Here is a 27,208-nt window from a genome sequence, read left to right as displayed (position 1 = left end):
TATAGCCTTAAAAAAAAAAAAAAACTACATACATGTATATATTTTTTCTGTGTGAACTAGTTGACTGTATAGATACCTGGTAGGCTTAAATTTGATTGTTATATAAAATGCTGCTACATTGTAGCCTTCATGCATAATGCAGGCCTGCAAAACTAAGCATTGTCTCCTTATCTTGGAAAAGTCCTATTTTAGTGCACGTATAGAAGGTTAAGTCTCCTACGCGGTTAAGTCTCCTACGTTCATAGGACTAAAGGTCTGGATGTAGAGCTGGTAGATGGCTTGTAGCTATCAAGATAACGTCTTGCTTGTTCTGTCATGATCAGCTGGTCTTCTGTCTTCCCAAATACAACTGCTTCCCATTCATAAAAGGACTGGGGGGAAAAAAGATACATAGAGATTTTAAGTATTGCCTATACATCTGGACTATAACAGATGCAGAACTATTACTGTTTATCTCTACAGTGTATACAATGTATATGATCCAAGGCACAGAGTTTCTTAAATGAGTTATCTGGGCAAAATTATTTTCTGGTTACCTGCTTCCCAGTGCAATAAAACAAAAAATGCAGCTATACTCACCCTCCACCCCCTCCATCAAGGTGTTCTGTTCCCCAATCCTGTCCTGTTGGTATTTCTTCTGATGTCGTCTTGTGTGGGCATGAATGACCCGCTCAGCCCAGTCATTCCTGACTGCTAGAAACATCATCAGAAGTAGGAAAAACCGGAAGACTTCAGAGCGGCAGTAGAAAGGGGAGGTGAGTATAGCTGTATTTTTGTTTTTACTGGTGGCAGGAGGCTGAGACCTCGAATGGAAGTCTCTCAGCTATAACAGGGTGCTGTTTAATTGGAAAAGTGGTGTGGCAGCTGCAGCCTGTCGAGGACCAGAAAGGACACAGGAGTCCAAGCTGATTGTTTATTGTAGGAACATCCCTTAGTTTAGATCTTAACAAGAAAGCTTCAAAAGCAAGTATACAAAATGGACTCAACTCCACAAAAAAAAAAAAAAAAAAAAAAACCTTCAGCCCAGAGAATCCCTTTAACTGGTCCATATATTTCAGGTAGCTGTTGGTCAAACGATTGTATGGCCGACAGCCATTTCTTCTGATTCCTACACGCCTATGCATGCTTGGCCCGGCCAAGTGTGCATGTATTCCAAATGGCGAGAAGAGGATAAGCTGCTGCCAAACACCTTGGGTGGCAGCAAATCTCACCCCAAAACAATAAAAGGAGTCTAACATGCTTGTCCCTTCTCTCTCCTGACATCAGCTGCCGAGAAAGAGTTGTAAAGCCCCTGATCAACATTAAATGGTTGGCTGATTCCCCTTTAAAACAAACAAATAAAAACAAAAAGACACACACACACATAAAACTGACTTAACCGCAAGAGCCAAACAATTCCATGAAGGGTTTTTCCAATTCCCCCTTTTTAGTGCAGCACCTTTGCGCCATGCTCTCATATCCTGGTATCCTGGTTCGGCTTGTGGTGGGGGAAGGTAGTCGAGGACGGGAATGTAGTGGAGCGGAACTGAATTGGTATTGCGGTGTCTCCTTCTGATATTACACATGCCCCCGGGGACAATCCAAGGCCTGTAGACATGTGGGATGTCAGAGGGAGAGATAGAAAAAGTGAAAACATACTTACCAGCTCTCGACCACCCGAGTGCGTAACATCCCTGCCATCACTCTCGGACCTGAGAGCGGTCATCGGAAACCTAGGCAAACGCTGTCAACGTTACAGCGAGAGAAAGGGGCCAAACTTCAAAACAAAGCAATTTTGGTAATGCAAAGCATTTGCAAAATTACTTTCTTTTGCATTCCCGGTCACCTAACAAAAGTTTAGGTGATGGTAATACCCCCTTTAATGTCCACCCACAAGGTGCTTTTGGCTTTGTGGATCATTTTCAAGGTCAGAAGGAGAAGAGATCCAGAAGTGATAAAAAGTGATTTTGTAAAGCTGGCTATAATAATGCAGCACATCTGCTTCCTATAAGAAAAGGTGGTCCCCAGTGGCTGCAGCTGAAGCTGGGGGCAGGGGGGCATTGTTCCAATACATGATATTCGTCCATAGAGCAGCCTGGACGGATAAGCTGCAAGTAAATAATCGCTCATAGCAGCCACAGTGCCAGAGATTAGCACCCGGCGTAACCAAGATCACTGAAAACCTGAAAGCATTGAGTAATTGAAGACAACTGGTTAATTTTTGCCCTCCACGGAATATGAGGCTGCTTATTTTACTTGAGATACAAACAAAGGTTTCTTGTCAGTAATAACAATATAGGATCATGAATGTCTTCCCGGTCTTATATCTTTATATCCAATAAAGCTGTAATTAATAAATTAATTAAAAATAAATGCTAATTCTATCATCTATGTAGCACAACATATGGAAAACAGAAGATATACTATGAATAATGGGTAAAGTAAGCAAACATATGGCACACGGGGCAGGATTCTATGTCATAGGGCTTAAGGTAACTAACCTGGTCAGGTCTTTCCAATTTGATTTCTTTAAAGTCGGTATTTGGCTTCTTACTTGAAAGTACATTAAGCTTAGGCTTCTCCGGGCTATATTTGCATCTCCACACATCCCTTTCAGCCATCGGTGTTGTTACTGAAGACTCACAAAGACTATTCTCACTCTTAATTTCATTTTCATTCTTTAAAGATAAAAATGTATACTTAGCTCTCATATATTTGTTTGCAAAGAAAGTGCTGCCTTATTGTTCTGTTTTTTTTTTTTACTGGACAATTTAGCCAGTAACTATAAGGCTGTTAAAGTGCCCTTGAGACAGGTCAAAGTTTTTGATCAATCAAGTTTTGAGTGCCAAGACTTCCACCAATTGTAAGAACAGACAGGGAGGAGCACTCAGCTAGGTGCTTCTCTCCCTGGGTTCTATAGACCTTCTATAGAGACCACAGCAAGAGAGACACAGAGAGGAAAGCACTTAGCTGTGCCACTCTCCATGCTTGTTCTAGCGAGTAGAGGAGGTATCAGCACCCAGACTGATCAAAAGTAGGACAGTTTTATCCAATGACAGTGATACGTTATAGCCAAATTGGAAGCCATTTATTATTTATTACAGTTTAAAAGAATAATTTTTATAGTTCCTCTCCAACTATAAGCCATAGGTGAGAGTAGCAGCTCTTTATCTGGTAGTCGCAGTCCATGCATGTATTACATGGATGGCCATTCATTTCCGATAGCTAGCTGCATTGTAGCTGTTTGCTTGGGGGTCTCTTGTGTTAAGGAGCATTGTAAATGCAGAATAAATAGACATATGTTGTTTGGGAGGGTGCCAAGTATGTGCACTGGGTGACCTCCATCCCTCGAACTAAATCAGCTGGTGTTGTCATCTATCATATGGCTGCCTACCAATAATTGTTAAGGACAGGCCAGATGTCCATACAGAAATGAAGGGAGAAAAAATAGAATATCTTCACATTCAGGAACATATTCTCAGTTTGTCTGATTCAGCATTGAGAATTGGAATGATGTGAGATGCACATTTTGGTATCTAGCTAATATGAACCAGAAATGAGACCCAGATCCTCAAATACGAACCTGCACTGCCGGAGGGTCATCCGCTAAGAGCTGAGCACCCAACTCCTCTTTGACCCAGGCATCGAGAATCAAGGACTTTCGGACCTTCTTAACAGCAGGAGTCCTCTATAAACGAAGAGTGCAGGTTTAAGCAAGGTTTTTGCATATGTTAGCATATGCTTAGTATATAGAAATAGTGTATTTTACCTGTTTTTCTGCTTTATATGCAGGGTCATCATCTTCCTCCTTAAGGAATATATCAGTTCCCGTTTCTTGCTTTAGTACCTCACGTATATCTTCTTCAAGATAAGCAAGAGGCTGTGTCTGAAAAGAATGCAAATGACGGCTTAGTTTACGTACAATGTTATCACAGAACATAGAAATATAGGAAGCGGGTAACCCAGATTCCTAAAAACCTTCTTATCTATACAAACATAGCAAATAAAGTAATCTGCATCATTCTAGAAGGAGCCAAAGGCCTTAGCTGGACGTCTGCATACTTTATGCTCCATGTTAAAAGAAGAGTGACTGCGAGGACAGGACACAATGTGCAGAGATGCAAACCTGCACCTTGTCACCATCACTGTCAGTTTATGGCAATGTAATACACAGTCTACATACATACCACAACTTTTAATGGTCCATATTTTTTCTCCTGTGCTGCGAGAGCATTTTTAAATGGGGTCGGAGTCCTTGGTGCTCCTAGAAGAGACCTCCTTATTGTAGGGGTACGAAATCTATAGAAGAAAAAATAATATATATAAAAATAAAGTCATACACAAACTTTCATATATTGGAGAAGAATCTATAGTTTTGTTCTAATTTTTAATAAAATCGGTTATTCAGAGAAGAGGGAGAGGCGACGCAGCTCTTGGTCCTGATCAGATGAATTAACTTACTATATATTACTTAGTCTGACACAAGTACATGATGACTGCTCAGCCTCAATTCACTAACTACATATATCTAACTGTATAGAGCACAAATCAATGGCTACATTAGTTGTATTCAACTCTGTATGTCCCAGGAAATGTTAATTGAATGCCACCATTCTGGAGACACCCCACTATCCTCTACCAGGCTGAAACAGAAAAAGGACTTCTTGACAACTTAGCACCACCTGAACCACCTAGTATTTGGAAAATGCTACAGCTGCAACATGAATATGACATGACAACCAATGGCCCATGTTAAAAGAGCTCTATATATACTTGCCCGATATTCTCTTTCTCTTTTTTGGGGGTCGTCTGCTTCCTCAGGGGAGTTGTAAGAATCTTCTGCCCGCATATCGGAGTGGAAGTGTAGGCAGGATTTTCAAGACTGAAATATTCTTGGACATTTCCAGAAGAAATGTTGAGAAACTAAAAAGAGGAATGTTTCCAAAGAAAAGAAGAAAAGTGTTGACCTCAAAATTCGAGACAGTAGATTAAATTACAGACATTATCTCGCTATTCTATCATCTATCTTAATGCTTTTAGTCACACACCAATAGTCTGGTCACATACACATCTTACTTACTTTAGTTACTTTGGTAATGTCAGTGATTTATACTCCACATACAATAACAATCTGGCTCCAATATGTAACACAACTTTTTACATCACTGGTTATGTATACCAGTCTCACAGATTTTAAACTTTACATTGCCCTTTATTCACAGATGGAATATTGCTTATACTGCTTAAAGAGTAGCTGTCACTAGAGAACTTTTTCCGGTCGGGTTCTGAGGGTCCAGACCGAAACTGATCAGGAGAATAAGCTGGAAGTCCATGCTGCAATACGATCCTCTTCACACTGTCCATCAGACCTGGATGCCCCCATAGACTTGTATTGGGGGTCCATCCAGGACACAAAAATCCGGGAGAGAATGCACTGTGCACTGAGTTGCCTTGGTTCATTCTCATGATCGGTCGCAGCCTGAACACTCAGACCACGACCTATTAAAACTGTTGACATGTCTCTGCGCGGATGACGACCAATGTTAGTAATGGCTCAAAATGTTACAAGGCGTATTGGGACCACCGTAGGACAATTAATAGTTAACTTTTATTGAAGTTGTTAAAAACACGGTCCACATGACATACATACACACACCATATTGTGCTCTATATACAGTGATGCTAGTATATTTGTACAAAAGAGGAAGGAAGAGCAGGTAAGGGGATAGTGTGCTCCCTATGCTCAAGATACCCGTTCACTCTCCCTGCCTTTTGGGGTGCCCACCTCCTTAATAGGGTGGCCCCAACCACGAGGGCGATCCCTTATCTATTCAAGTGCCCAGGGGAAAACAAAAACAGAGAAGAAGAAAGCAGAAAATGTGATGTAGTGACAGTTAGGCTGGGTTCACACTACGTATATTTCAGGCAGTATTTGGTCCTCTTGTCAGGTCCTCATAGCAACCAAAACCAGGAGATCTGTTCACACAATGTTGAAACTGAGTGGATGGCCGCCATATAATGGTAAATAACTGCCATTATTTCAATATAACAGCCGTTGTTTTAAAATAACAGCAAATATTTGCCATTAAATGGCGGCCATCCACTCAATTACAACATTATGTAAACAGATCCTTTCTGTGTTTTCAATCCACTCCTGGTTTTGGTTGCTATACAGCCTCAAATATACAGCCTCAAATATACGTAGTGTGAACCCAGCCTAAATGTGTACAAAACACCCAAAAACCACTTAAAATTCAGCAGTGATATATACATATATTTAGAACGGTACTGGTTCCGACACGTTTCTCCCATTCCTGTATAACGGATTCATCAGGGAACTCTGTAGGCACTCATACTTGGATGTGCCAAAAGACCATTCACCGCTGGTACAATTTATTATCTCCTCTCAGCAATGGACTGATATTGATAGATTATTTATTTATTTATCTATTATATATATTAATTAGCAAATGCTCGTGGTGTAAAAGATGGCAGGCAAAAGGGTATTATACACCCCTAAAAAGGATCACTGACTCGGTACATATTTTATGTCCCAACAATACAGGACATACTGCTGTACATAGTGTCAGTAGTGCCTATGGGCTACATATATGTAAATAGCCCCCAGGCCACCTAGCTGTACTTAGTAGCCCAAACCGCAGCAACAAATTTAATAACTAAGCTTAAAGCGTAACTGTCATTTCAGGGTCATTTTTCTGAAAACATTAAATATCAACAGTACAAGCGATTTTAAGAAACTCTGTAATAGGTTTTATGTACTAAAAGAGTTTCCTTCTGTACTGAAAAAGCAATCTCCCAGCCTCCCCTCTCACTTCAGAAGCAGCAGGATTTCTGTGTCCATTATGTGGCTATGGAGAGGGGAGGGGCTGTTAGGAGTGACTGAGCACGGAACAGTTCTGCACAGCACAACACCCTGCAATCTTCTCTCAGTAAGTTCATAGATAAGCACTGACCTTTCTGACCCCAGAATCATGCGGTTTAGGTGCCCAGAGAGTCTACAAACAGCTGACCTTCATGTCACCTCTTCCTGCTCCCTCATCTCCCTCAGCCCCTCCCCCCTTCATAGGCTTACAATGGAGAGAGCAGAGCCCGTCTTCACTGGCTTCTCTGTAATGAAGACGTGTTTGCCTGATAATGCACAGATAAGAAGTCAGGGGGGGAGGCTGGGAGATTGCTTCTTGAGCACAGAAGGAGGCTTTTTTGGCCGATGAAACCTATTACAGAGTTTCTTAAAATCGCTTATACTACTGATTTCTGCAATAAAAAAAAATATGACAGTTACGCTTTAAATGAAAGATGTTTCAGGTGGGCCCCAGGTAGTGGCAACGGTCCGCACTGTCATCCAGGTCTGTGATCCCCCCACGATATGAGAGAGATGCTTTCTTCTTCTCTGTTTTTGTTTTCTCCTGGACACTTGAATAGGTAAGGGATCGCCCTCGTGGTTGGGGCCACCCTGTTAAGGAGGTGGGCACCAGAAAAGGCAGGGAGAGTGAACGGGTATCTCGAGCATAGGGAGCACACTTTCCCCTTACCCGCTCTTCCTTCCTCTTTTGTACAAATATACTAGTGGGTTTTCCCCCCCCGTATTGGTTGAGTGCCCAGAGAAAAGTATCACTGTATATAGAGCACAATATGGTGTGTGTATGTATGTCACGTGGACCGTGTTTTTAATGACTTAAATAAAAGTTAAGTATTAATTGTCCTACCGTGGTCCCAATACGTCGGTGAAGCCATTTATTTTTTACTACTGGGCCAGATTACTATTGTGGGAGACGGGACCTTTATACCTGTGATTTGGAAGTTATCTCAAAATGTTAGAACAGGAAAGTACCTGACTTACAGCACCAACCTGTGATGGAGAAAACGGAAGCGCTTTGACCGGAGTACTCCTAAGCACTCCAGAATCAAACATTTCATTCCCTTTGAAGCCAGGGGAAGGCCTGATCCGTAGTTTTTTCTTCCTCAGGATAGTTGGAGGTGTGCTAAACTTAGACAGAATAGGGGAAACAAATGGCACTTTATTTTCCGCATTAGCAGTATCCACGTCAAGAAGCTCCAGACTGCAGGATAAGGAACAATTCCGTGACCCTTCTTCCTGAATGGGAATAAGCTTTATTGGGTTCACTTTGGCAGGAGTGACCTCAATGGAAGCTTCAAAACTTGCAACATCGCTCCATGTGGGATTGTCCTATTTAAAGAGCATTTAATACATAGTTAAAAGCTATAGAAAATACTAGATCAACAGTTAAAAGACACCACTGTTTTACAACCCATAGGTAGCAATCTGTTACAGGTGTTGTGTGAAAATAGGAAAGCAGACCTGTTTAACTTTCAACAGTCCTATATAGAAGCTGGTCAGTGCAGCCATATCTATGTCTGTCATGCAGATTGTATGACCAAGAAAAACCCATGATGAAGATCCTGATTGTTACGTAAAGGGAATCTGTCACTAGGTTTGTTCCGCCTTAAATTACTTACATCATTTTGTTCAGCCGTTCTCCAAACATGCGGGAGAATAGGATTCTTGCCATACCCTTCCCCCTGCCCTCCAGCTGCCGATTGACAGCTGACTGCCTATACACAGCATGGATAGATAACTGTCAATCAGCAGCTGGTATGCAGAGTTTTCTGATTCTCATGAATAATGAGGACTACTGGGCTCATGCACATAATGGAGAGGACTACTTATTGTCCATGTTATTCAGCAGGATAGCTCAGATTCTTCATTCTGTTCAGCTTTTCTGTCGCTAGTTTATGCTACACTTAGATAGGACAGCACAAACCTGCTGACAGTCTCTTTAAGTGCCCAGAAGGTGGAGTCTATTTGTTAGGTGCATAGAGTGCTCTGGTTTAAGAGCATTTCCAGCCACTCTTCTCAGCTATGACGGTTCACTCTATCCTCACTAGAGCTATCAGTCATAGCTGAGAAGTAGCTGGAAATGCTCTTAAACCAGAGCACTCTGTGCACCTAACAAGTAGTTCCCACCTCCTGGGCACTTATGTAGATCCCGCCTCCTGAGCAGCTGTAGTCGGGAGAACACAAGTATGGCTCCACTTCCCTCCCTAATCTCTGTATAAGACAGTTAGAAGTTTTCATGGCTTAAATCCAGGACTGACAGACAAGGCAGTCAACACCTGTTTACAGTGCATGTGTTAGTATTCAGTATTATGTTAACCTTATGTACTTACAGCTTCAATGGAATCAAATGGTGCCCCAAAGCCTGGGATGCCATCTAGAGGGGACATTACAGGGTTGGGCTCCCCAGCCAATATACTCCTTGGAGAAGTCATGTGGCCTGTGACATTCTTGGAGTCATCCATACTGTAGAATTCACTATTCTGTTCCTCTAAACTGTTTACTGTATTGGACATGCTGTCATCCACAACAATAGTTTCCGACCAGCTCGACACACTCCCCGCATGCTGAAATATAAATGGATATGTATAAAAAAAAAATTAAAAATTAAGTACTGTATATATTAATGTAATGCTGCATATTAGTTTATGGGAGATGACTTTTGTTGCTCCTGATGGTAGATTGGGGGGAGTCATTGACATTATTGCAACTCTTTATCACTTTTAGGTGTAGAACAACAGCCAACACAATCATATCCAGCAAACTCGGGTAGTTATTTGTAGATATGGTACAAACTACGCTGTACATTCCACCAGGTGTACTCTGGAAGACTATAATAGTCTTAATAATTTTCCCCACAAGACAAACTTTTACCTAGAGCTCTAAAGTGCATATGTAATCCATTAGAATCACTGACTGACCTCTGTCTGCTCTATGAAACAATCCAGCCCACAGAATATATGCTGACTATAGTAAGCGCTAGCAGAACCTAAAGCTATATTGTACACCTGGAGGAACCGCTTTTCAAATAACTTTTTTTAGATGTTAAAATATTTGATACCGCAGGGGTTCTGTAAGTAATAGATCAAGCATATAGGGGGGATGCTTAAGAAGTGGATTAAACTGTCCAATACCAACATCAGACAACGCGACACAGAAGGTTACTTCCCATAGCGTAATGCACAGGGCTAAAACATATAACTAAACAAGTTATAAACAAAAGCTACAACAATGTAAAAGTTCTATATTTCTAGTTATATAACTATATATTTCCAGTTATATAATTATATAACTTTCTAGTATATATTTCTAGTTTCTAGTATTTCTAGTTCTAACAACTTACCTGAAAGGGGACATTAAAGGGGAATTCTAACCAAAACATTTGTTAGCTATCCAATGAATAGCAGCTATTTCTAGTCCCTCCCATTAAGTTTGAATGATGCCCAACTGGAAACAACTGGTCCCCCATTCTAGCAGATAGTTGGATTCCCCATTACTGGATAGGTGATAAATGTTTTGGTTGCAACCCTGTATATGGGAAAACAGCCCCCCATGAGAGATAGCCAATCACTATACTTTCCCTTACGTCCTAAGCAGCAGCAAAAACTATATCCCCATTATGTGCTGCTGCTTTGAACTACAGGAAAGAGAATTTACGGTGAGTAGAAATTCAACTTTATTCTACATTAGTTCTATAGATGTGAATGCAGCAGCGTATCCAACCACCGCACCATTCAAGCAAGGGACACTGTACCCCCATTCTCATGACTGTGGGGGTCTCAGCAATGACTTATCGTCTAATCCTGTGTATAGGTGAGAAGTGTTTGTGGTGGAAAAAACACATATACCCCTAATGTGCGTTAACACCGGAATCATAGTCCTGCCATCACCTGTAAGGCAAGTTAGAAAAACACACAGCATGCAACAGTGAGAAGGGAATAGAAAAAGAGTTGGACGGCCTTCTTACAGATGGCACTCTTTTTCTTCTGACTTCATGCTCAGCTGACATAAGCAGCAACTCAAGTTCCTTTATCCGTTTTTCCTTATCAGGGTCATCCACATCAACAAAGGGCTGCTGAGAGGCATGTAAAAGAACCAGAGAAGAGGGGAAACAACAGTCAAGGAGACAGACAGGAGAGGATCCATACAGTAGTAGTTTAGGAAAGTGCAGCAATGAAGGTGATCAATAGATAAAAGACCAGCCTAGGCTGAACTACCATATATCATAGTATGGGCACATGTGTATATTACATACAGATCATTACAAGGGTAAAATCCAAGATCGTCAAACAGCAAAGTTTGTAGTTTGTGGGCTTGCAACTCTTCGGTACCACTTATAGCTTTCTCTTACTTATAGTCAGGCCCTATGTGTCTACAACATATATATATATATATATATATATATATATATATATATATATATATATATTAGAGATTTAGTTATGTCCGTTGCTTCCCTTTCTAATTTCCAAAGAGACAACCAATATGGCCATAAGGTCCTATAGAGAATCAACATATAGATATCGAGGTTTGGACATGTCTCACTTCATGACAAGACAAGTATTATAGGCCAGATAGGTCACGTAGCTTAATCAGAAACAGATATAACTAAACAAATATATTAAAGTGACATTACCTCTAAACAGAAAGAAAACACCAGGGTGCATATCCATAAAATGCCACTGTCACTTTAATAGACTTGTCTTAGGGACATGTAAAAGGTTTTTATCTGTTACCTCACGGAGAGGTGTACGCTAAGCATTTTTTTTCCCCTGCTCTGTCCATGTGAACAAGATGGTATATGGGTCCGTCTCCTGTCACGTACCAAGAGCGGGAAGAAGCAGCACTTCTCATCCTTGTTCTGTAGTAATAAATATCCAGATCAAAAAACTTTGACAACATATCATAAGTAAGGCTGGGTTCACAATGTGTTTGTAGTCCGTCTAACAGATACATTTTTAAACTACAGAAAAATGTTGTCAACCAGGTTTTTGTGTATGCTTAAAAAAAAAAAAAATTCCATCCTTTTTTTCTTTTCTTTTTTTTTTAATAATGAAAGTCAATGGAAAACAATGCAAAACGCATCCAAACAGAAAGCACACGTTTTTTCCCCATGAAACGGATACATTAAACGGATTGCAACAACGAAGTGTGAACCCAGTCCCTTTAAGGAAGTTTCTTTCCTAATCATAGAATATTATTTACAGGTGTGTATATGTAAACAAATAATTACACCGGTAAATAGTTAATTATATATATATACATACATACACATATAATAGCTCTATTTCTCATACATTAGTCTTGTCTAGTTCTGTATATATGTAAGCCGCCTTGTTTACCTGAATGAAGGCATAAGAGTTCTGAGAAGTTTCAACGCGGCTGTCATCAGAAGACATGTAATGGTATCCTGGAATCTAAAGACGCAGAACAAACATGGCGCTTAACTCAGTGCAAGAAATCATAGAGTAAACACGTGTTTTACCTCTATTCTGCAAGGAAAGGGTCTGTCTGGGTACTAGTGCTGTCTTAACCCCCCTAGTTTTACATTGGACAATGACTGTGGTAGTAGGTACTAGGTAATAAGCACTGAAGAAGAAACATCTGCTTGTGGCATCATATGCCAACTCTAACCGCATAAAGCATCTGCTGCTTAAACAGTGTATTTTATTTGGACTAAAAATCTTAGGGCAGTGTTGCCAAACTACAACTCCCAGCATGTCCAGTGAGCCTGATACATGATGGGGATTGTAGTCTTGCAACAGCTGGAGAGCCACATGTTGGGGGAACACTGCCTTAGAGCAACACGTGTTCTAAATTGCTCTGTTAGAACCTCAAGCACTGAACTCAAGGACAGGTGGTGCAGGCGAAGAGGAGGTAGGAGACTTATCCAAAGAAGATAAATACATACATACTTCCCTATGGGAGAAACATAAGTAAACCTTCATCTGCCTTACCCTGCAGCTATAGTTCTGAAAAGCACAATGTTAGTAAATCAGAGCACATCTAGCCCTCTATTATTTCAGCTATATTTATTTATCTAAAAACCCAGTGAAGGGCATTCTCATGCCGGCCACTTCACCATCTGGTTTTCCTATAGAGCAATTCTCAAGCACTCCAGCAAAATCACTCGTCGCTGACCCTTAGACTTTACAATAAACTATAGCATGTTACAAACTAGGCCTCTGCTACATTACTCAAACTCTGTCAGGTCATTATCCTGGAGCTTTTTATTTTAACACATAAGGATTTGTGGATAAGAAGAGAAAAGATGAAGGCTGAGTGCTGAAATACTCTTAAAAACAAGTTAAAGAAAAGGAAACAATGAAGAACAGATGGAGTGTGAACAAGAATGGGGAAAGTCATGTCAAAGGGAACAAAAGAATTTTAAATGAGAAGTGGGTGGTCAACAAAAACAGAAGAAACATGGAGAAGAATACTCGAGAAATACACATATATTCATCTAGAGAGAGATTCTGGAATGGACTAATCCAAACATAGGACTGGGAAGGAACATATAGAAAGATATATAGTGTATGGTGGTAAAGAAAACCTGAACACAAGACATACACTATCTCCAGAGACAGTAGCATAGAAAGGCAGAGCAGCTGAAGAAAATGGTGATTCTTCCTAGGTGACAGTGATGGATGCATGTATGAAGTAGTAGTGCAGAACGCCATATGGAGAGAGGAGCCTAGGGTGGAGGTCAACTACAAAGAGCATGCCGCAAGAAAGGGAAGGAGGGGACTGAGGAGACAAGTAATGAAGGCATCATCCTCCAATCAATAAGAATGCAGGACGTCACATCTCAGTGCTAAATAGATACCTTCATCATGTGAAAGATAGGGGAGGTTACCAGAAAGAAAAAGAGGATATTTACTTGAGATGTGACCGGCGCATAGTACATGTTCTGTGCCTGCAATTGGGCAAGTGTAGCACAAGCTTTATGACTGTGTTTAGAAAGGCGTTCCCTCTCCTGAAGATCCTGCAGATAGCCCTCCTGTTCCACTTTGCGTTTCATAGTGGAATTCCAATGGTTCTTTATGGAATTATCAGTCCTAGAAAAAAAAACTACATTAACTATGTATATCAACACACACATCTCCACAAATACTTAAATATTATGTATAATAAGGCACTATGCAAACGCTTGAATATAAACAAATACATTGACAACTGGGTGTTACCAATGGGGGGGTCGTCTTTACATAGTGTGACATTGCCCAATCATTGCAGACAGGAAAATAGTTAACACCCAGCTACCAACTTATCTTGATCTCCTGCGAGTTTCTGCTACGAGCCGAGGTCCTGGAAGGCCCCTATCACTACATACAAGCAGTGGTCTGAAAGACCGCTGCGTATATGTAATGCAGCCGCCCCCTTAACCCCTTCGGCTCCCGCACCGCTGTCTCCATACATTACCTGGCTCTGGCTGCACGGGGTCCTGCTCTGCCGCCCAGCCAATCAGTGGCTGCGGCTGGGCAACACACTGATTGGCTGATAAGGGTGCCTTCACACACACCGGATCTGCAGCAGATTTGATGGTGCAGATTTGATACTGTGTTCAGTTATTTAGATCAAATCTGCTGCGAATATGCTGCTGCGGATACGGTGTGTGTGAAGCTACCCTTAAACTTACCTCTCATAAAATATCACAGTTCTGAGCTGAAAAACCTATGTTGGATCAAAAGGGTTATCTGAGCATCTAAAATGTAAAACATTATGGGCAAGATTTATCAAACATGGTGTAAAGTTAAACTGGTTCAGTTGCCCCTAGCAACCAATCAGATTCCACCTTTCATTTTCCAAAGAGTCTGTGAGGAATGAAAGGTGGAATCTGATTGGTTGCTAGGGGCAACTGAGCCAGTTTCACTTTACACCATGCTTGATAAATCTCCCCCTATATCTTGCTTGAGGTGCTAGAAGAATAAAAAAAAAAAAGGGCATAATCACAGCAAAGAGACATGATCGCGGCCCTCACTTCCTGTTTCCAGAACAGACTTGTCTCAGCAACGACAGCCTGCTCAACCAATCACTGACTGAGGCAGGACACCACTGCGACCAATGATCAGCTGAGTGGGCAGTTCCTGCTGAGAAGAGTCTTGGAAGTAAGAAGCAGAGTGACTAGTAAAGGGCCAGATGATGTCACACTGGAAGGTGCCGGAGGGCCGAGGTAGCAGAGTATGCTTTCATTTTAATAAGGCCTCTATGTAAGAAATCTAATATGCCCAGGATTCTCATCAATGTGTAAACTGGACATCCATCTAAAAACAGCTTTCTAACTTGTTTTATATATATATTTAAATACTACTATGAATATACAAATTAAAAACAGCCATATACCTTCCTGGAAGTAGTTTAGCAATTTCCGCCCAGCGGTTTCCAAGTCGCTTATGAGCGTCGTAGATTATGCGATCCTCTTCTAACGTCCAAGAGGATTTTTTCACTTCTGGGTTCAAATGATTGTGCCAACGCTCTCTGCACTGTTTGCCAATTCTCCCTTTCAGGTGCTTTGCAATAAGAGACCATCTTTTTGGACCATATTTGTGAACCAATTCAATCACCTAATAACCGGCAAGAGAAGAAATGAGATTTGTAAGGAATTCATCAGCTCAAACTTAGGGCTAGAGTAGTGCTGTTTCTGGAGGAAGGCAGCTAGGTTTCTTTAAAGGGGTACTCAGATTTAATTCAAATCAACTGGTTTCAGAAACTTTATACAGATTTCTAAATTACTTCTATTCAAAAACATCAAGTCTTCCAGTACTTATCAGCTGCTATATGTCCTGCATGAAGTGGTGTAATTTTACCAGTCTGACACAGTGCTCTCTGCTGCCACCTCTGTCCATGATAGGGACTGCCAGAGCAGGAGAGGTTTTCCTTCTGCTCTGGACAATTCCTCTCATGGACAGAGGTGGCAGCAGAGAGCACTGTATCAGACTGGAGAGAATACACCACTTCCTGCAGGAAAAATTGAATTGTCCAGGGTACAGCAGATAACTACATGCAATTCCAAAAAGACACTGAGGGATATATACTGCTATAGTCTCCCTTTTCTCCTTGTCTTGTTTTAGAGTTTTATCCTATAGAGTTCTTTTTTGAGATCTTGGTTTGTGAACATAGCGCCTACAGAGAAAGGTAAGGAAAACTATAGGCCATTTTCCATAATAAGATATATTATTTAAAAACAGCATTAAAAAGAGTGCCTCAAATCTTTTACATTGGTTTTCTAGGCCTATCCGCATAAATGCTAGGACTGAAGGTTTACTAGCAAATCATTGCCCAAAAATCCCCTGGATTGCCTTCTTCTCATATTGCATTCCAGCTAGGTGATACACATCCATCCACCCACCCACATGATGTAATAGAATGCATGATTCATCTGACCAGGCCACCTTCTTCTATTGCTCCATAGTCCAATTCTGACTCATGTGCCCATTGTAAGTGCCTTTGATGGTGGACAATATAGACACTGACTGGTCTCCAGCTACACAGCAGGTTGTCATATACTGTATGTTCTGAAAATATTGTTTATTAATAATAAATAATAATACTCAGCAAGTTATCATATACTGGGTGTTATGAGACATGTCGTAGCCAGCAGTAACTTTATCAGCAGTCTCTGCTATAGTACCTTGTTCATATGTATACATACTCCATGTACTTCAATAAGCCTCTGGCATCAATGTCCATGTCGCTCAGATCCTTATAATTGCCAATTTTACTGTTTTCAACACCAACTTGAAGAACTAATAGTTCACTTTTAGCCTAATGTATCTCACCCTTTGACAAGCACACAGTAAAAAGTCTTTCAGCAGCACAAAAAAGTAAATTTAAAGAAGTGTGGGTGCACGCCTCCCCAAACCGGACCAGGTTGGCATCAGGGAGTCCACGATATAACAGTGGAGACAGCACTTCCAAAGAATCCAAGTGAAGTTTATTGTACACCAGTGCGACGTTTCGGCATGATAGCCTTTTTCAAGCAGTGAAAGGCTATCATGCCGAAACGTCCCACTGGTGTACAATAAACTTTACTTGGATTCTTTGGAAGTGCTGTCTCTGTTATATTGTGGATTCCCTTTGACAAGCGCCATTGCCGCAAGACAAGCAATGTTATTTAGTTCACCTGTCAATGATTTTGATATGTAACGGAGAATGGAGAATCAGGTCTAACAACATATTATCAACACTTCTATTACCCTCTGATCCTCCTCTTTGGTCCACGGTCCCTTTACAAGTTCAGGATTCAAGACTTTCTGCCACCGATGCTGACACTGAACATCTGATCGGTTCTAATAGAAGAGAAGTTAATAATAATAAAAAAAAACATCCTGAAGAACACTGACAGATTTACACACTTTCAGGCTGGGTTCACACTACGTATATTTCAGTCAGTATTGTGGTCCTCATATTGCAACAAAAACCAGGAGTGGATTAAAAACACAGAAAGGCTCAGTTCACACAATGTTGAAATTGAGTGGATGGCCGCCATATAACGGTAAATAACGGCCATTATTTTAATACAACAGCCGTTGTTCTAAAATAACAGCAAATATTTGCCATTAAATGGCGGCCATCCACTCAATTTCAACATTGTGTGAACTGAGCCTTTCTGTGTTTTCAATCCACTCCTGGTTCTGGTTGCAATATGAGGACCACAATACTGACTGAAATATACGTAGTGTGAACCCAGCCTCAATCAGAAATGGCATTTACATGAAAGTGTTACTATGCATTAACTTTGAACTGGATCATAAGTATATTAACTAAATGTCACTTGTCTTGAGTGTCTACATCTCTTCCACAAACCTGTTTCACAAGTCCAGTTCTCTGCTGCGAGCTTATACTTCCGTCATATGCCTGTGCATAATATTCCAGGTTTGTCAATAAATTATACAATGGCCCCTGCTGACCTGTGACCACACATGGCGCAGGTCTCTAGACAGACAGTGCAGCTGCAGATAAGGAGACGGTAAGCACCATGATATGGTACAGGTGTTGGATGATAGAGAGATAGTAGGGGATCAGGTCTCTGGCAGCCTTTGTATAGAGGCCTTTAGATTATTATACATGTAATAAAACACCAACGGACATGGATGTACTGATAAAATAGTAATTGAAATAGTAAGTGAAAAAAGTCCAAGGATAACCAGTAATTTATTCATGTAAAATCTCTGCCTATTCTAGGCTAAGTAGTCATGTGGGCGGTCCTACTCAATGACTGACAACTCTATACAATATGTCAATAACTGAGTAGGACCACCCACCTGGCTACTAAGCACACAACAGACAGTTGTCCTGGCACTTCTCCAGAAAAACTTTATATCAATCTGCTCAGCTCCTCCTCCAATCTGCAGACTGGACTACATTTTCAATGTAGTCCAGTCTGCAGATTGGAGGAAGTTCCCTTTAAGAGGTTAATACTATACTTACTGTATTACTGATGATTTAATGAAAACTTACCATAAAATGACAAGCAACCAGAGACCAGTCATCAGTTCCATTCTGTAAAACTAGTTTCTTCAATTTTTCATCCTGTAAAAAAAACATCTTTAATGGACACTGCAGAGTACATTAAGATGTAATAGTAAGATATATACGGTACATGGAAATAGTACCTCTTCTTTGGACCATTTGACTCGATTCCAGACTTTCTTCACAGCTTTTTGCACTGGAACCTCATAATCATGGTCTACATATAGAATTTCCTCCTCTTCATCCTCACTGGGGACACAAAAGAGACGAGAAGTTTAGCCCAAAGATAGTTTATAAATAGGCAGAGATATGCTGTATATTCAAGGCCCAGTGAAAGGACCCGCTGCCCAGCTTGTATTTTCTAGTCTAAATAAGGGGTGAAAAAAAAACATAAGGGATTTATGAGTGTACCAGAACAGAACAAGAATTTGAGGTTATTGAACCACTCTCTAAGCAAAGAATATATTACAATGTAGAGTACACTGGTCCAGATTCATGAAGACTGCTATACATCAGCTATACTATGCTATACGTCAGAAATGTGCAGCTGGATGGCAGTACCCCCAACAAAGTCCATTGATCACCATCACCATAGATTGCCTATTCAAATAAACTTTATTTACAATAAATGCAACCCTTTACAAATATTGAAACATCAATAGGAAACATGTAAACAGAGGACACTGTCTCACAGTATATATAAATTATATATACTGTGAGACAGTGTCCTCTGTTTACATGTTTCCTATTGATGTTACAATATTTATAAATAGAATGTAGAGGAACTTTAAACAAAGGGTTGAATTTATTGTAAATAAAGTTTATTTGAATAAGCAATCTATGGTGATGGCAATCATTGGACTTTGTTCTGACTGTATAGAGGGCATTGTATGAGGGTATTGCCATCCAGCTGCACATTTATATAATATAATATATAGGCTGCATGACTAGTATTGGGAGAATACTGAATTGCACAGGGCTGATGTTTTGAGTTGCTGCTGGCAAGGCAACAGTTAATACCTTCCCAATTATGCAACACAAGCTCCTCTGTCACTACATGGATTTATCCAATAAAGAGAGAGTCACATTTTCCAGAGTGCATTCCTTTGCTGTGAAGCCAAGGGCTGGGCGGCCAGTGTTGTTGAGATGCCATGAGCAGTAAGGAGGCAGACACTTTTTTTTAAATTATTATTTTTATATTATTTTGATATTATTTTCTATTCATTTTTATCCAGTAATTCATGTTATAGTGCATTTGCAGAAATGGGAGGGCCACGTTTGTTTGTCACCCGCCTTAACAGCTCCAATGAGAGAAGAGTAGAATCAGGTTGATCCCCCTGATTTCCAATATTGTGGTGACTGTACATAGGGGAAGTCCTGTGCAGTTTTATGCTCCCTATGGGAAAGGTCAACTCAAGCTGTGGTCACATATAAATCAGTAGCTGTACTAACTGTTTAGCTATATATATTAAGATCAGGGATATGGAACCTTCAGGTCCTCCAGCTGTTGCAAAACTACAATTCCCATCATGCCTGGACAGATGTCCAGGCATGATGGGAATTGTAGTTTTGCAACAGCTGGAGGGCCAAAGGTTCCCCATCCCTGTATTAGATAGATAGTAAGCAAGTGTCAAATTTATTCCATCATGGCAAAATAATACAACAGTGCGCAGCACATTAACCTTACACAGTGCTGTGGATCATCTGCTTACTAGTTAACTTGGTCTGTGGTCAAGACTACCGCAGGCACTGGATCTTCGCAAGGACTGTGATGTGCTACTTATATCCAATAGATCAGAATTAGGGAACCTTGGCTCTCCGGCTGTTGCAAAACTACAACTCCCATCATGCATGGACAGTCCAGGCATGATGGGAGTTGTAGTTTTGCAACAGCCGGAGAGTCAAGGTCCCCTACCCCTGCCATAGATAGATCTTCACAATAAGCGTCCTCAGTGCACCTCTCAGATCAGGCTCTGCTGTTCTCAGCCTGGACACAGGGCTGTACAAACATCCTGGGCACACACATGAATTATGCAGAATGGCAGGGTTACATTACACTGGGGTTTCTGCAGGACGGCTGCTTGTATGAAAAGAAGCCTGGAAAGGATGCGCTCTATGATGGGTAATTGAAAGCGCGGTTACTGAGCCAAATTACTCTTTCACCACCGCACTGATAATCTGGATTAAAATGGGAAAACTAAATCCAATGACATGATGTGTGCCCCAGTGTAAGGGCCCTATTCCACCGGATGATTATCGTTAAATCATTCGAATATAAACAATAATCGTTTGTTTGAATAGCAGTTAACGACTAACGACCGATCGAGAAATCGTTGATCGTTTAATAAGACCTGGACCTATTTTTATCGTTGCTCGTTCGCAAATCGTTCGCATTGAATAAGAAGTCGTTCAACCGCAAGAACGATCATAAGTAACGATTATCTTTCCACGTAAATGGGTGAACAATTTCAGGTCTTTCGTAACAGCGGTCGTTTGGATCGTTTATCGTTAACGATTATGGGAACGATAATCGTCCCGTGGAATAGGGCCCTAAGTGTTACTGAGGATAGAGATTTCTATACCCTTTGAGCAACCAATCAAAGCACAGCTCTTACCTTCATTCATTGATCAATTTAAGCCGTCAAGAGACAGAGTTTTTCTTTGAATTTTCCTAAATCTGCTCATTCAGTGCTGTGTACGTTATATTTTACCATAGACATCAAAAGTAACAGCTGACGGCAAAAACCACCATGAAAACCATTACAAGACAACCACAATAGCTATTAGGATTTAAAGTCTACGCTACTGGCAGCACTAAGGGCGAGATTTATCAAACATGGTGTAAAGTGAAACTGGCTCAGTTGCCCCTAGCAACCAATCAGATTCCACCTTTCATTTTCCAAAGAGTCTGTGAGGAATGAAAAGTGGAATCTGATTGGTTGCTAGGGGCAACTGAGCCAGTTTCACTTTACACCATGTTTGATAAATCTCCCCCATAGTGTCTAGACCTCTATGTAATGGACGCAGAAGTATAACATTATTGCAACGCAGTCAAAATAAATGACAAAGGACACAAGTGTAAATATAGATCAATAAAGTATCGAATACAAGATTACAGCTAATAGGAAAACAGCCGTGTATGGGGGAAAAACAGAGAAAGAAGATCAGATACTGTACTTCATGTTGACGCATACGAGTATATACACTTATGTATTTAATAAAGAAATAACAATACATATTGTTTACTTTTTATCAGTAGCGTTCATAGCGTCAATGCACAATCCACAGTGTTACATTATACCCAGACTAATAGAAAGCAACAAACATGGAATCACATCACACAGAAAGCAAACCTGCATTTCATCACCATTGTCAGTAATATAAACTACAGGCACAATAGCCTCATTGTACATGGCGCTGCTGCCACTCCTTTTATATACTGCATTTCTTTAGGTTATTGCTTTGTTTACATCAGTGGATGATTTGCATAAACCCAGCACTTATTTATAGCGGCTGTAGTGAGCAATAAAGCGTCAAAATGAGGAACAATATTTGACTAGATGTCACCTGGTATGTAAATGTGAGGGCCAGCAGATGGTGGGGGACATCATAGAGTGCTCAGATAGTACTGGGCGATACATAGTGCACCTACCATACACCTATCCTATACAGGCTGAGGCCACAATGCTTCTGTCTCTTGTCTATGGATGAGCCCAGTGACACAGGCAGCAGTGCAGGGACAGACATGGACCTCAAGCAGCAGGTGACTGACAGCAAGATGTATTCATGAACTGCAGAGGTTAATGGGGGCTGATAATGGGCAGATGTTTAGAGGGCTGGAGGGTAATGGGTGATAGATAGATAGATAGATAGATAGATAGATAGATAGATAGATAGATAGATAGATAGATAGATAGGAGATAGATAGATAGATAGATAGATAACCGGGGAGGGGGTTGTGGTTCGGAAGAGATATATAATTACATACAAGATACATAAATAGTAAAAGAGATATATTATATTGGGTAGACGGATAGAGGTTTCCCAACCTGTGGTAAAACTACACCTCTCAGCATGCCTGGGTGGCTAAAAGCAGTGTGGGAATGCTGGGATTTGTAGTTTTGTAGCAGCTGGAGGGCCACAGGTTAGGGGACCACTGTACTAGACAGAGATAGATAAACATTGACATTTTGAGATGTGGATATTATATCAGAATAAATAAGATAGATGCATAGATAATTAGGGATATTAGGTATGTAGATAAATAGACTAAATAGATCAGTGTTCCCCAACCTGGGGCTTTCCAGCTGCTGCAAAACTCCCAGAATGCCTGGACCGCCAAACACTGTGGCAGCATGCTGGGATTTGTAGTTTTGTAGAAGCTTGGGGGGCACAAGAATGCTGATCTAGACAGATAGGTAGGTGGCTGTTTAGATATTAAGATGAGGATAGATAGATAGAAGGTACGTGGAGAGAGTGGGTGTTAGCAACCTGTCGCTCTCTTGCGGCTGTGTAACTACAACTTCCAGCATTGCTAGCTGGCCAGGCATGATGGGAGTTGTAATTTTGCAGAAGCCAGGGAGGCACAACATGAAATACACACACACGTCTATCTATCTATCTCTCTCTATATATATATATATATATATATATATATATATATATATATACATACATATACACATCAACAACATACACTATGGAAAAGAACTACTTGTGTGACAATTCCTCCAGAGGATATTATTATACAGTACACACATTATATATATTTTCTTACTTTTTTTGTTATACAGTGCACACATTACTATAATATATATATATAATACAGTATACACACATTATGTTACTATATATTATGTATATCATACAGTATACACACAGTCACTCTTACATGTACCATAGGATGAGTAATCTAAGCAGCAGCCGGCTGTCCTGTATACAGCTACACCTTACAGGGAGGGCAGGGATAGAGAAATACCCATACAGCCCATACAGTATATATAGTACCTACAGCCCATACATTATACAGCCAGCACACAGTATATACAGACCATACAGTATACACAGTATATACAGACCATACAGTATACACAGTATATACAGCCCATACAGTATATACAGCCCATACAGTATATACAGCCCATACATTATACAGCCAGCACACAGTATATACAGCCCATACAGTATACACAGTATATACAGCCAGCACACAGTATATACAGTACATACAGGAGATCTGACACCATTGCTTGTGCACCCGCGGTTTTCCAGATGCACTACTACTCCCAGCCTGACCTGACACTAGAGATGTCGTTTCCTGGTTGATACAGGACTACTCCTCCCATCATCCCCCAGGCTGTGTCTGGCAGTTGTCCGGCAGCTGGAGGGCAGAGTGCAGCACCGAGCAGCGTGTGTCCCGGTGACCGTCCCCGCCGTCCTGCGCCCCCGGTGACTGCCGTTCCCTCCTTACCTGCGAGCTCTCCCGGCCATTCTGCCCGGTGTATAATCTACCACAAGACTCTGCCAAAAAGTAGCGTGACAGGTGCCGGGCGGGGCGCAGCCGTCATGTCAGGGACTCCCGTAGCCCAGTGGTTGCTCCTGCGTCTCTCCGTGCCCGAGCGATTTGGGGACAAACCGCACGATGCCAACGGCTGCGTCTCGATCTCCCCTTACCCCGAGCCCTGTGCTGATCGCGGGCACACACACTCACCAGCGCCGCTGACACGGGGGCGTGGCGGAGCGGCCAAGCCGATCGCAATCAGCCAATAGGAAGTTGTTGAGAAAGGGGCGGTACCAATGAACACCCAGAGGGAGGGGAGACATGATTAAAAGGGGGCGTGTCTTATTCACTTGAATCCAGCGCTTTTCCCGCGTTGCCTTTATGTGCGCCATAGGGAAAGATACGCGGGTGAATGTGCGCGGTGCCGGTCCTGCTGTTAGGATAGCGGCTTCCACAGCGCGGCGTCCTACATCTACGCCGTGTCATGTATACTGGGTGACGGTACCGGGGAGCGAGACTCACAGGCTCTGTACGGGGGGGGGGGGAGAGCGCGGGACCCTCACTCAATAATGGACTTGGCTGGATGCTGAACATGTGACTAGGGGGCGGGCCTGGCTGTCAGATGGAAAGGGGTGGGGCTAATAACCACAGCTGTCACTCACTGATCGGTGTGTTTTCCGCCCGCTGGATGGATAGGAGGTTCCACGTCTGCAAGTGTCAGTGAGCGCGATATAAACGCGTGGTGTGAATCCGCCCTCCTCCATACAGGTGCCAGGCGCGGATCTCCCGCATCTAAGGAGGGGGAACAAACTTGTATGAGAAGTCCATGAAGACGTGACCAGATCGGCGCAAAGAGCAGTTACCCATAGCAACCGCCCAGGCTGCAGCCGGAAAGTGAGAGCTGGAATCTAACTGCTGTAGAGAAACGTTACTCTAAACGCATGGTCAGGGCCGTTTTAATACATTGGTGGGCCCAGTGCACAGCCCTCAAGAGTGCCCCCCGAACCCAGCGTTACCAGAATGGGAGCGCCACACACAGCATAATGCCCCCACACTGTAGAGATCACCGATGATACCATAATACTGCCACACCATGACCCCTATCACTACAGACCCTATAACAGTTATATCCATTTACTCACAGGGGGCATCTTCTCTGATCAGAGTCTTTCACCTTTTCTTTCTCTTCATCCAGTGTCGGCCATAAGTCTTCCCCCGGCTGTGAATCTTCTCTCCAGAATATGCCAAACATTTTAGGCTCCAACACATACAGTAGTAAGGTCCTCTGTACCCCTATATAGTAGTTACCCCCCCCCCCCTATGCCTCTATATAGTAGTTACCCCCCCGCGCCCCTATATAGTAGTTACACCCCTCTGTGCCCCTATATAGTAGTTACACCCCTCTGTACCCCTATATAGTAGTTACCCCCCCCCCGTGCCCCTATATAGTAGTTACACCCCTCTGTGCCCCTATATAGTACTTACCCCCCCCCCCCTGTGACCCTATATAGCAGTTACACCCCTCTGTGTGCCCACTTAATAATTAGGTATGCTCTGTGCCCCAATATAGTAGTAAGGTCCCTATATAATATAGGCACCTCTAGTAGTACATAGGCCCTCCGTGGCACCCCTAGTAGTATAGACCCCCGCTGTGTGCTGCCCCCGGTTATATAGTCCCCCTTTGTGCTCCCCCTCTCATATAGCAAATAACAAAAAAAAAAACTTGTATACTCACCTAAATCTGCGGGTCGCCTCTTCACTTCACTTCACCTCATCCTTGTGGCCACAGGCAGTGCATTGCCTGCAGTCACAAGAGGCCGCTCTCCCCCTGCGCAGTGTCGGCGCTCGAGTGACGTTACCACGTGACCACTACGGAAGAGCGGCCTGTTGTGACCACAGGCAAAGCACTGCCTGCGGCCACAAGGAAGACTGACAGGGAGGGAGCCAATGGCCGCTGCTGCTGCCTGACTCGTTACGAGCGCTTATAGCTACAGTGCAGAGCGCATCAGCAGTTGGGGGGGGGGGAGGCCCTGCAGGAGGTGCCATGGATGGGTAACTTACCCATCCCGATGGTGCCCCCCTGGCAGGCTGGTGGCCGGAGCCCCGTGCGACCGCACTGGTCGCACAGAGCAAAGGCCGGCCCTGCTCAGGATGGGCCCCTTTAACCAATGGGCCTGCTGCACGTGCACCATGTGCCCTCTGGTTAAAGCCCTGCGCATGGTCACATGAGCAGTAATGCAATGTAAACGCATCACATCATTACAGTAATTAATCATTCAGTTACCGTCCAAGTAAGCCTGTGTGAACATACACTCAGACCTTGGTCCATAAAATAGCTGTTTTAGGTCATCCTTTGCAGCCACAAGTTATTGTCACACATGACTATTGAGCCTTAAAGGAGAAGTCTGGCAATTTCTAAAATTCGTCAGGGGGGAATTGATTACAAGTACACACTTACCTCTCCCCTACAGCGAGACAGGCCTCGGGACCCCTGCTGGGCTCCAGGATCTCCGGCGCTGACACGTCACAACTCGGCTGATGGACTGGCCGCTCTGTGACTAGGGTGGGATGTCACTCCAGTCACTGATTTGGCTGAGAGGCTGGGACAGGCCTCTTCCCCTGAGTCGTGACTTCATCACAACTCATGGGAAAATTCCTTCCAGCCAGGGTCCTGATGCCGGTCCCACCATTCACCGCAGGCATGGGGAGAGGGAGAGGGAGAGGCAGAGGCGTAACTAGAAATGTCTGGGCCCCATAGCAGACTTTTGATTGGGGCCCTCCCTCGACCGACCACTATGCCATCAACACACCCAGCTCTACACAGGTTCTGTACTCCATATATATTACAGTACAGTTATATCAATTGACTCACAGGGGACGTCTTCTCTAATCAGAGTTCTTCCCTTTTCATCTTCTTCTCCATCTGCCCTGGGCCATTATGAGAACTTCTCCCATAGTATATGCCCCCCCCTGTGTGGTCCCCCTATAGTAGATGACATCAACACACCCAGCTCTACACAGGTTCTGTACTCCATATATATTACAGTACAGTTATATCAATTGACTCACAGGGGGACGTCTTCTCTAATCAGAGTTCTTCCCTTTTCATCTTCTTCTCCATCTGCCCTGGGCCATTATGAGAACTTCTCCCATAGTATATGCCCCCCCCTGTGTGGTCCCCCTATAGTAGATGACATTCTCTGTGCATCACCTATAGTATATAGCCCCTCTCTGTAGCCCCTCCTTATACATGGCCCCTCTGTGTAGTCCACTATAGTAGATACCCCCCACTATGCATCCCCTATTGTATATTCAATCCCTGTGTAGTCCCCCTTATAGATGGTCCCCCCCTGTGTATCCCCTATAGTATATGCCCTCCC

General features: G+C 42.5%; 1 protein-coding gene across 3 annotated transcripts; it reads right to left on the bottom strand.

The window, feature by feature from the left end:
• Nucleotides 1–9: 9 nt before the first annotated feature.
• On the bottom strand, nt 10–24,343 carry MYBL1 (MYB proto-oncogene like 1). 3 transcript variants are annotated; one of them, XM_069957521.1, is made up of 16 exons: nt 23,799–24,343; nt 18,472–18,577; nt 18,317–18,388; nt 17,053–17,145; nt 15,200–15,420; nt 13,737–13,914; nt 12,199–12,273; nt 10,824–10,931; nt 9,190–9,423; nt 7,850–8,188; nt 4,757–4,902; nt 4,167–4,278; nt 3,749–3,865; nt 3,563–3,667; nt 2,481–2,657; nt 10–371 (listed from the first exon to the last, which is right to left on the bottom strand). In XM_069957521.1, exons 1-16 carry the CDS (start codon nt 23,816–23,818, stop codon nt 240–242), a joined length of 2,235 nt encoding a protein of 744 aa, XP_069813622.1. In that variant the 5' UTR covers nt 23,819–24,343; the 3' UTR covers nt 10–239. The 3 variants fall into 3 exon arrangements, with proteins under 3 accessions (XP_069813622.1, XP_069813623.1, XP_069813624.1); XM_069957522.1 differs by having other exon boundaries at nt 10,824–10,928; XM_069957523.1 differs by lacking the exon at nt 10,824–10,931 and having other exon boundaries at nt 23,799–24,341.
• Between the last annotated feature and the right edge of the window lie 2,865 nt (nt 24,344–27,208).

Source organism: Dendropsophus ebraccatus, chromosome 2, assembly GCF_027789765.1.
Source record: "Dendropsophus ebraccatus isolate aDenEbr1 chromosome 2, aDenEbr1.pat, whole genome shotgun sequence".
Taxonomy (NCBI): Eukaryota; Metazoa; Chordata; class Amphibia; order Anura; family Hylidae; genus Dendropsophus; species Dendropsophus ebraccatus.
The sequence above is the reverse complement of the archived record's forward strand: the minus strand, read 5'-3'. Positions and strand labels throughout refer to the sequence as shown.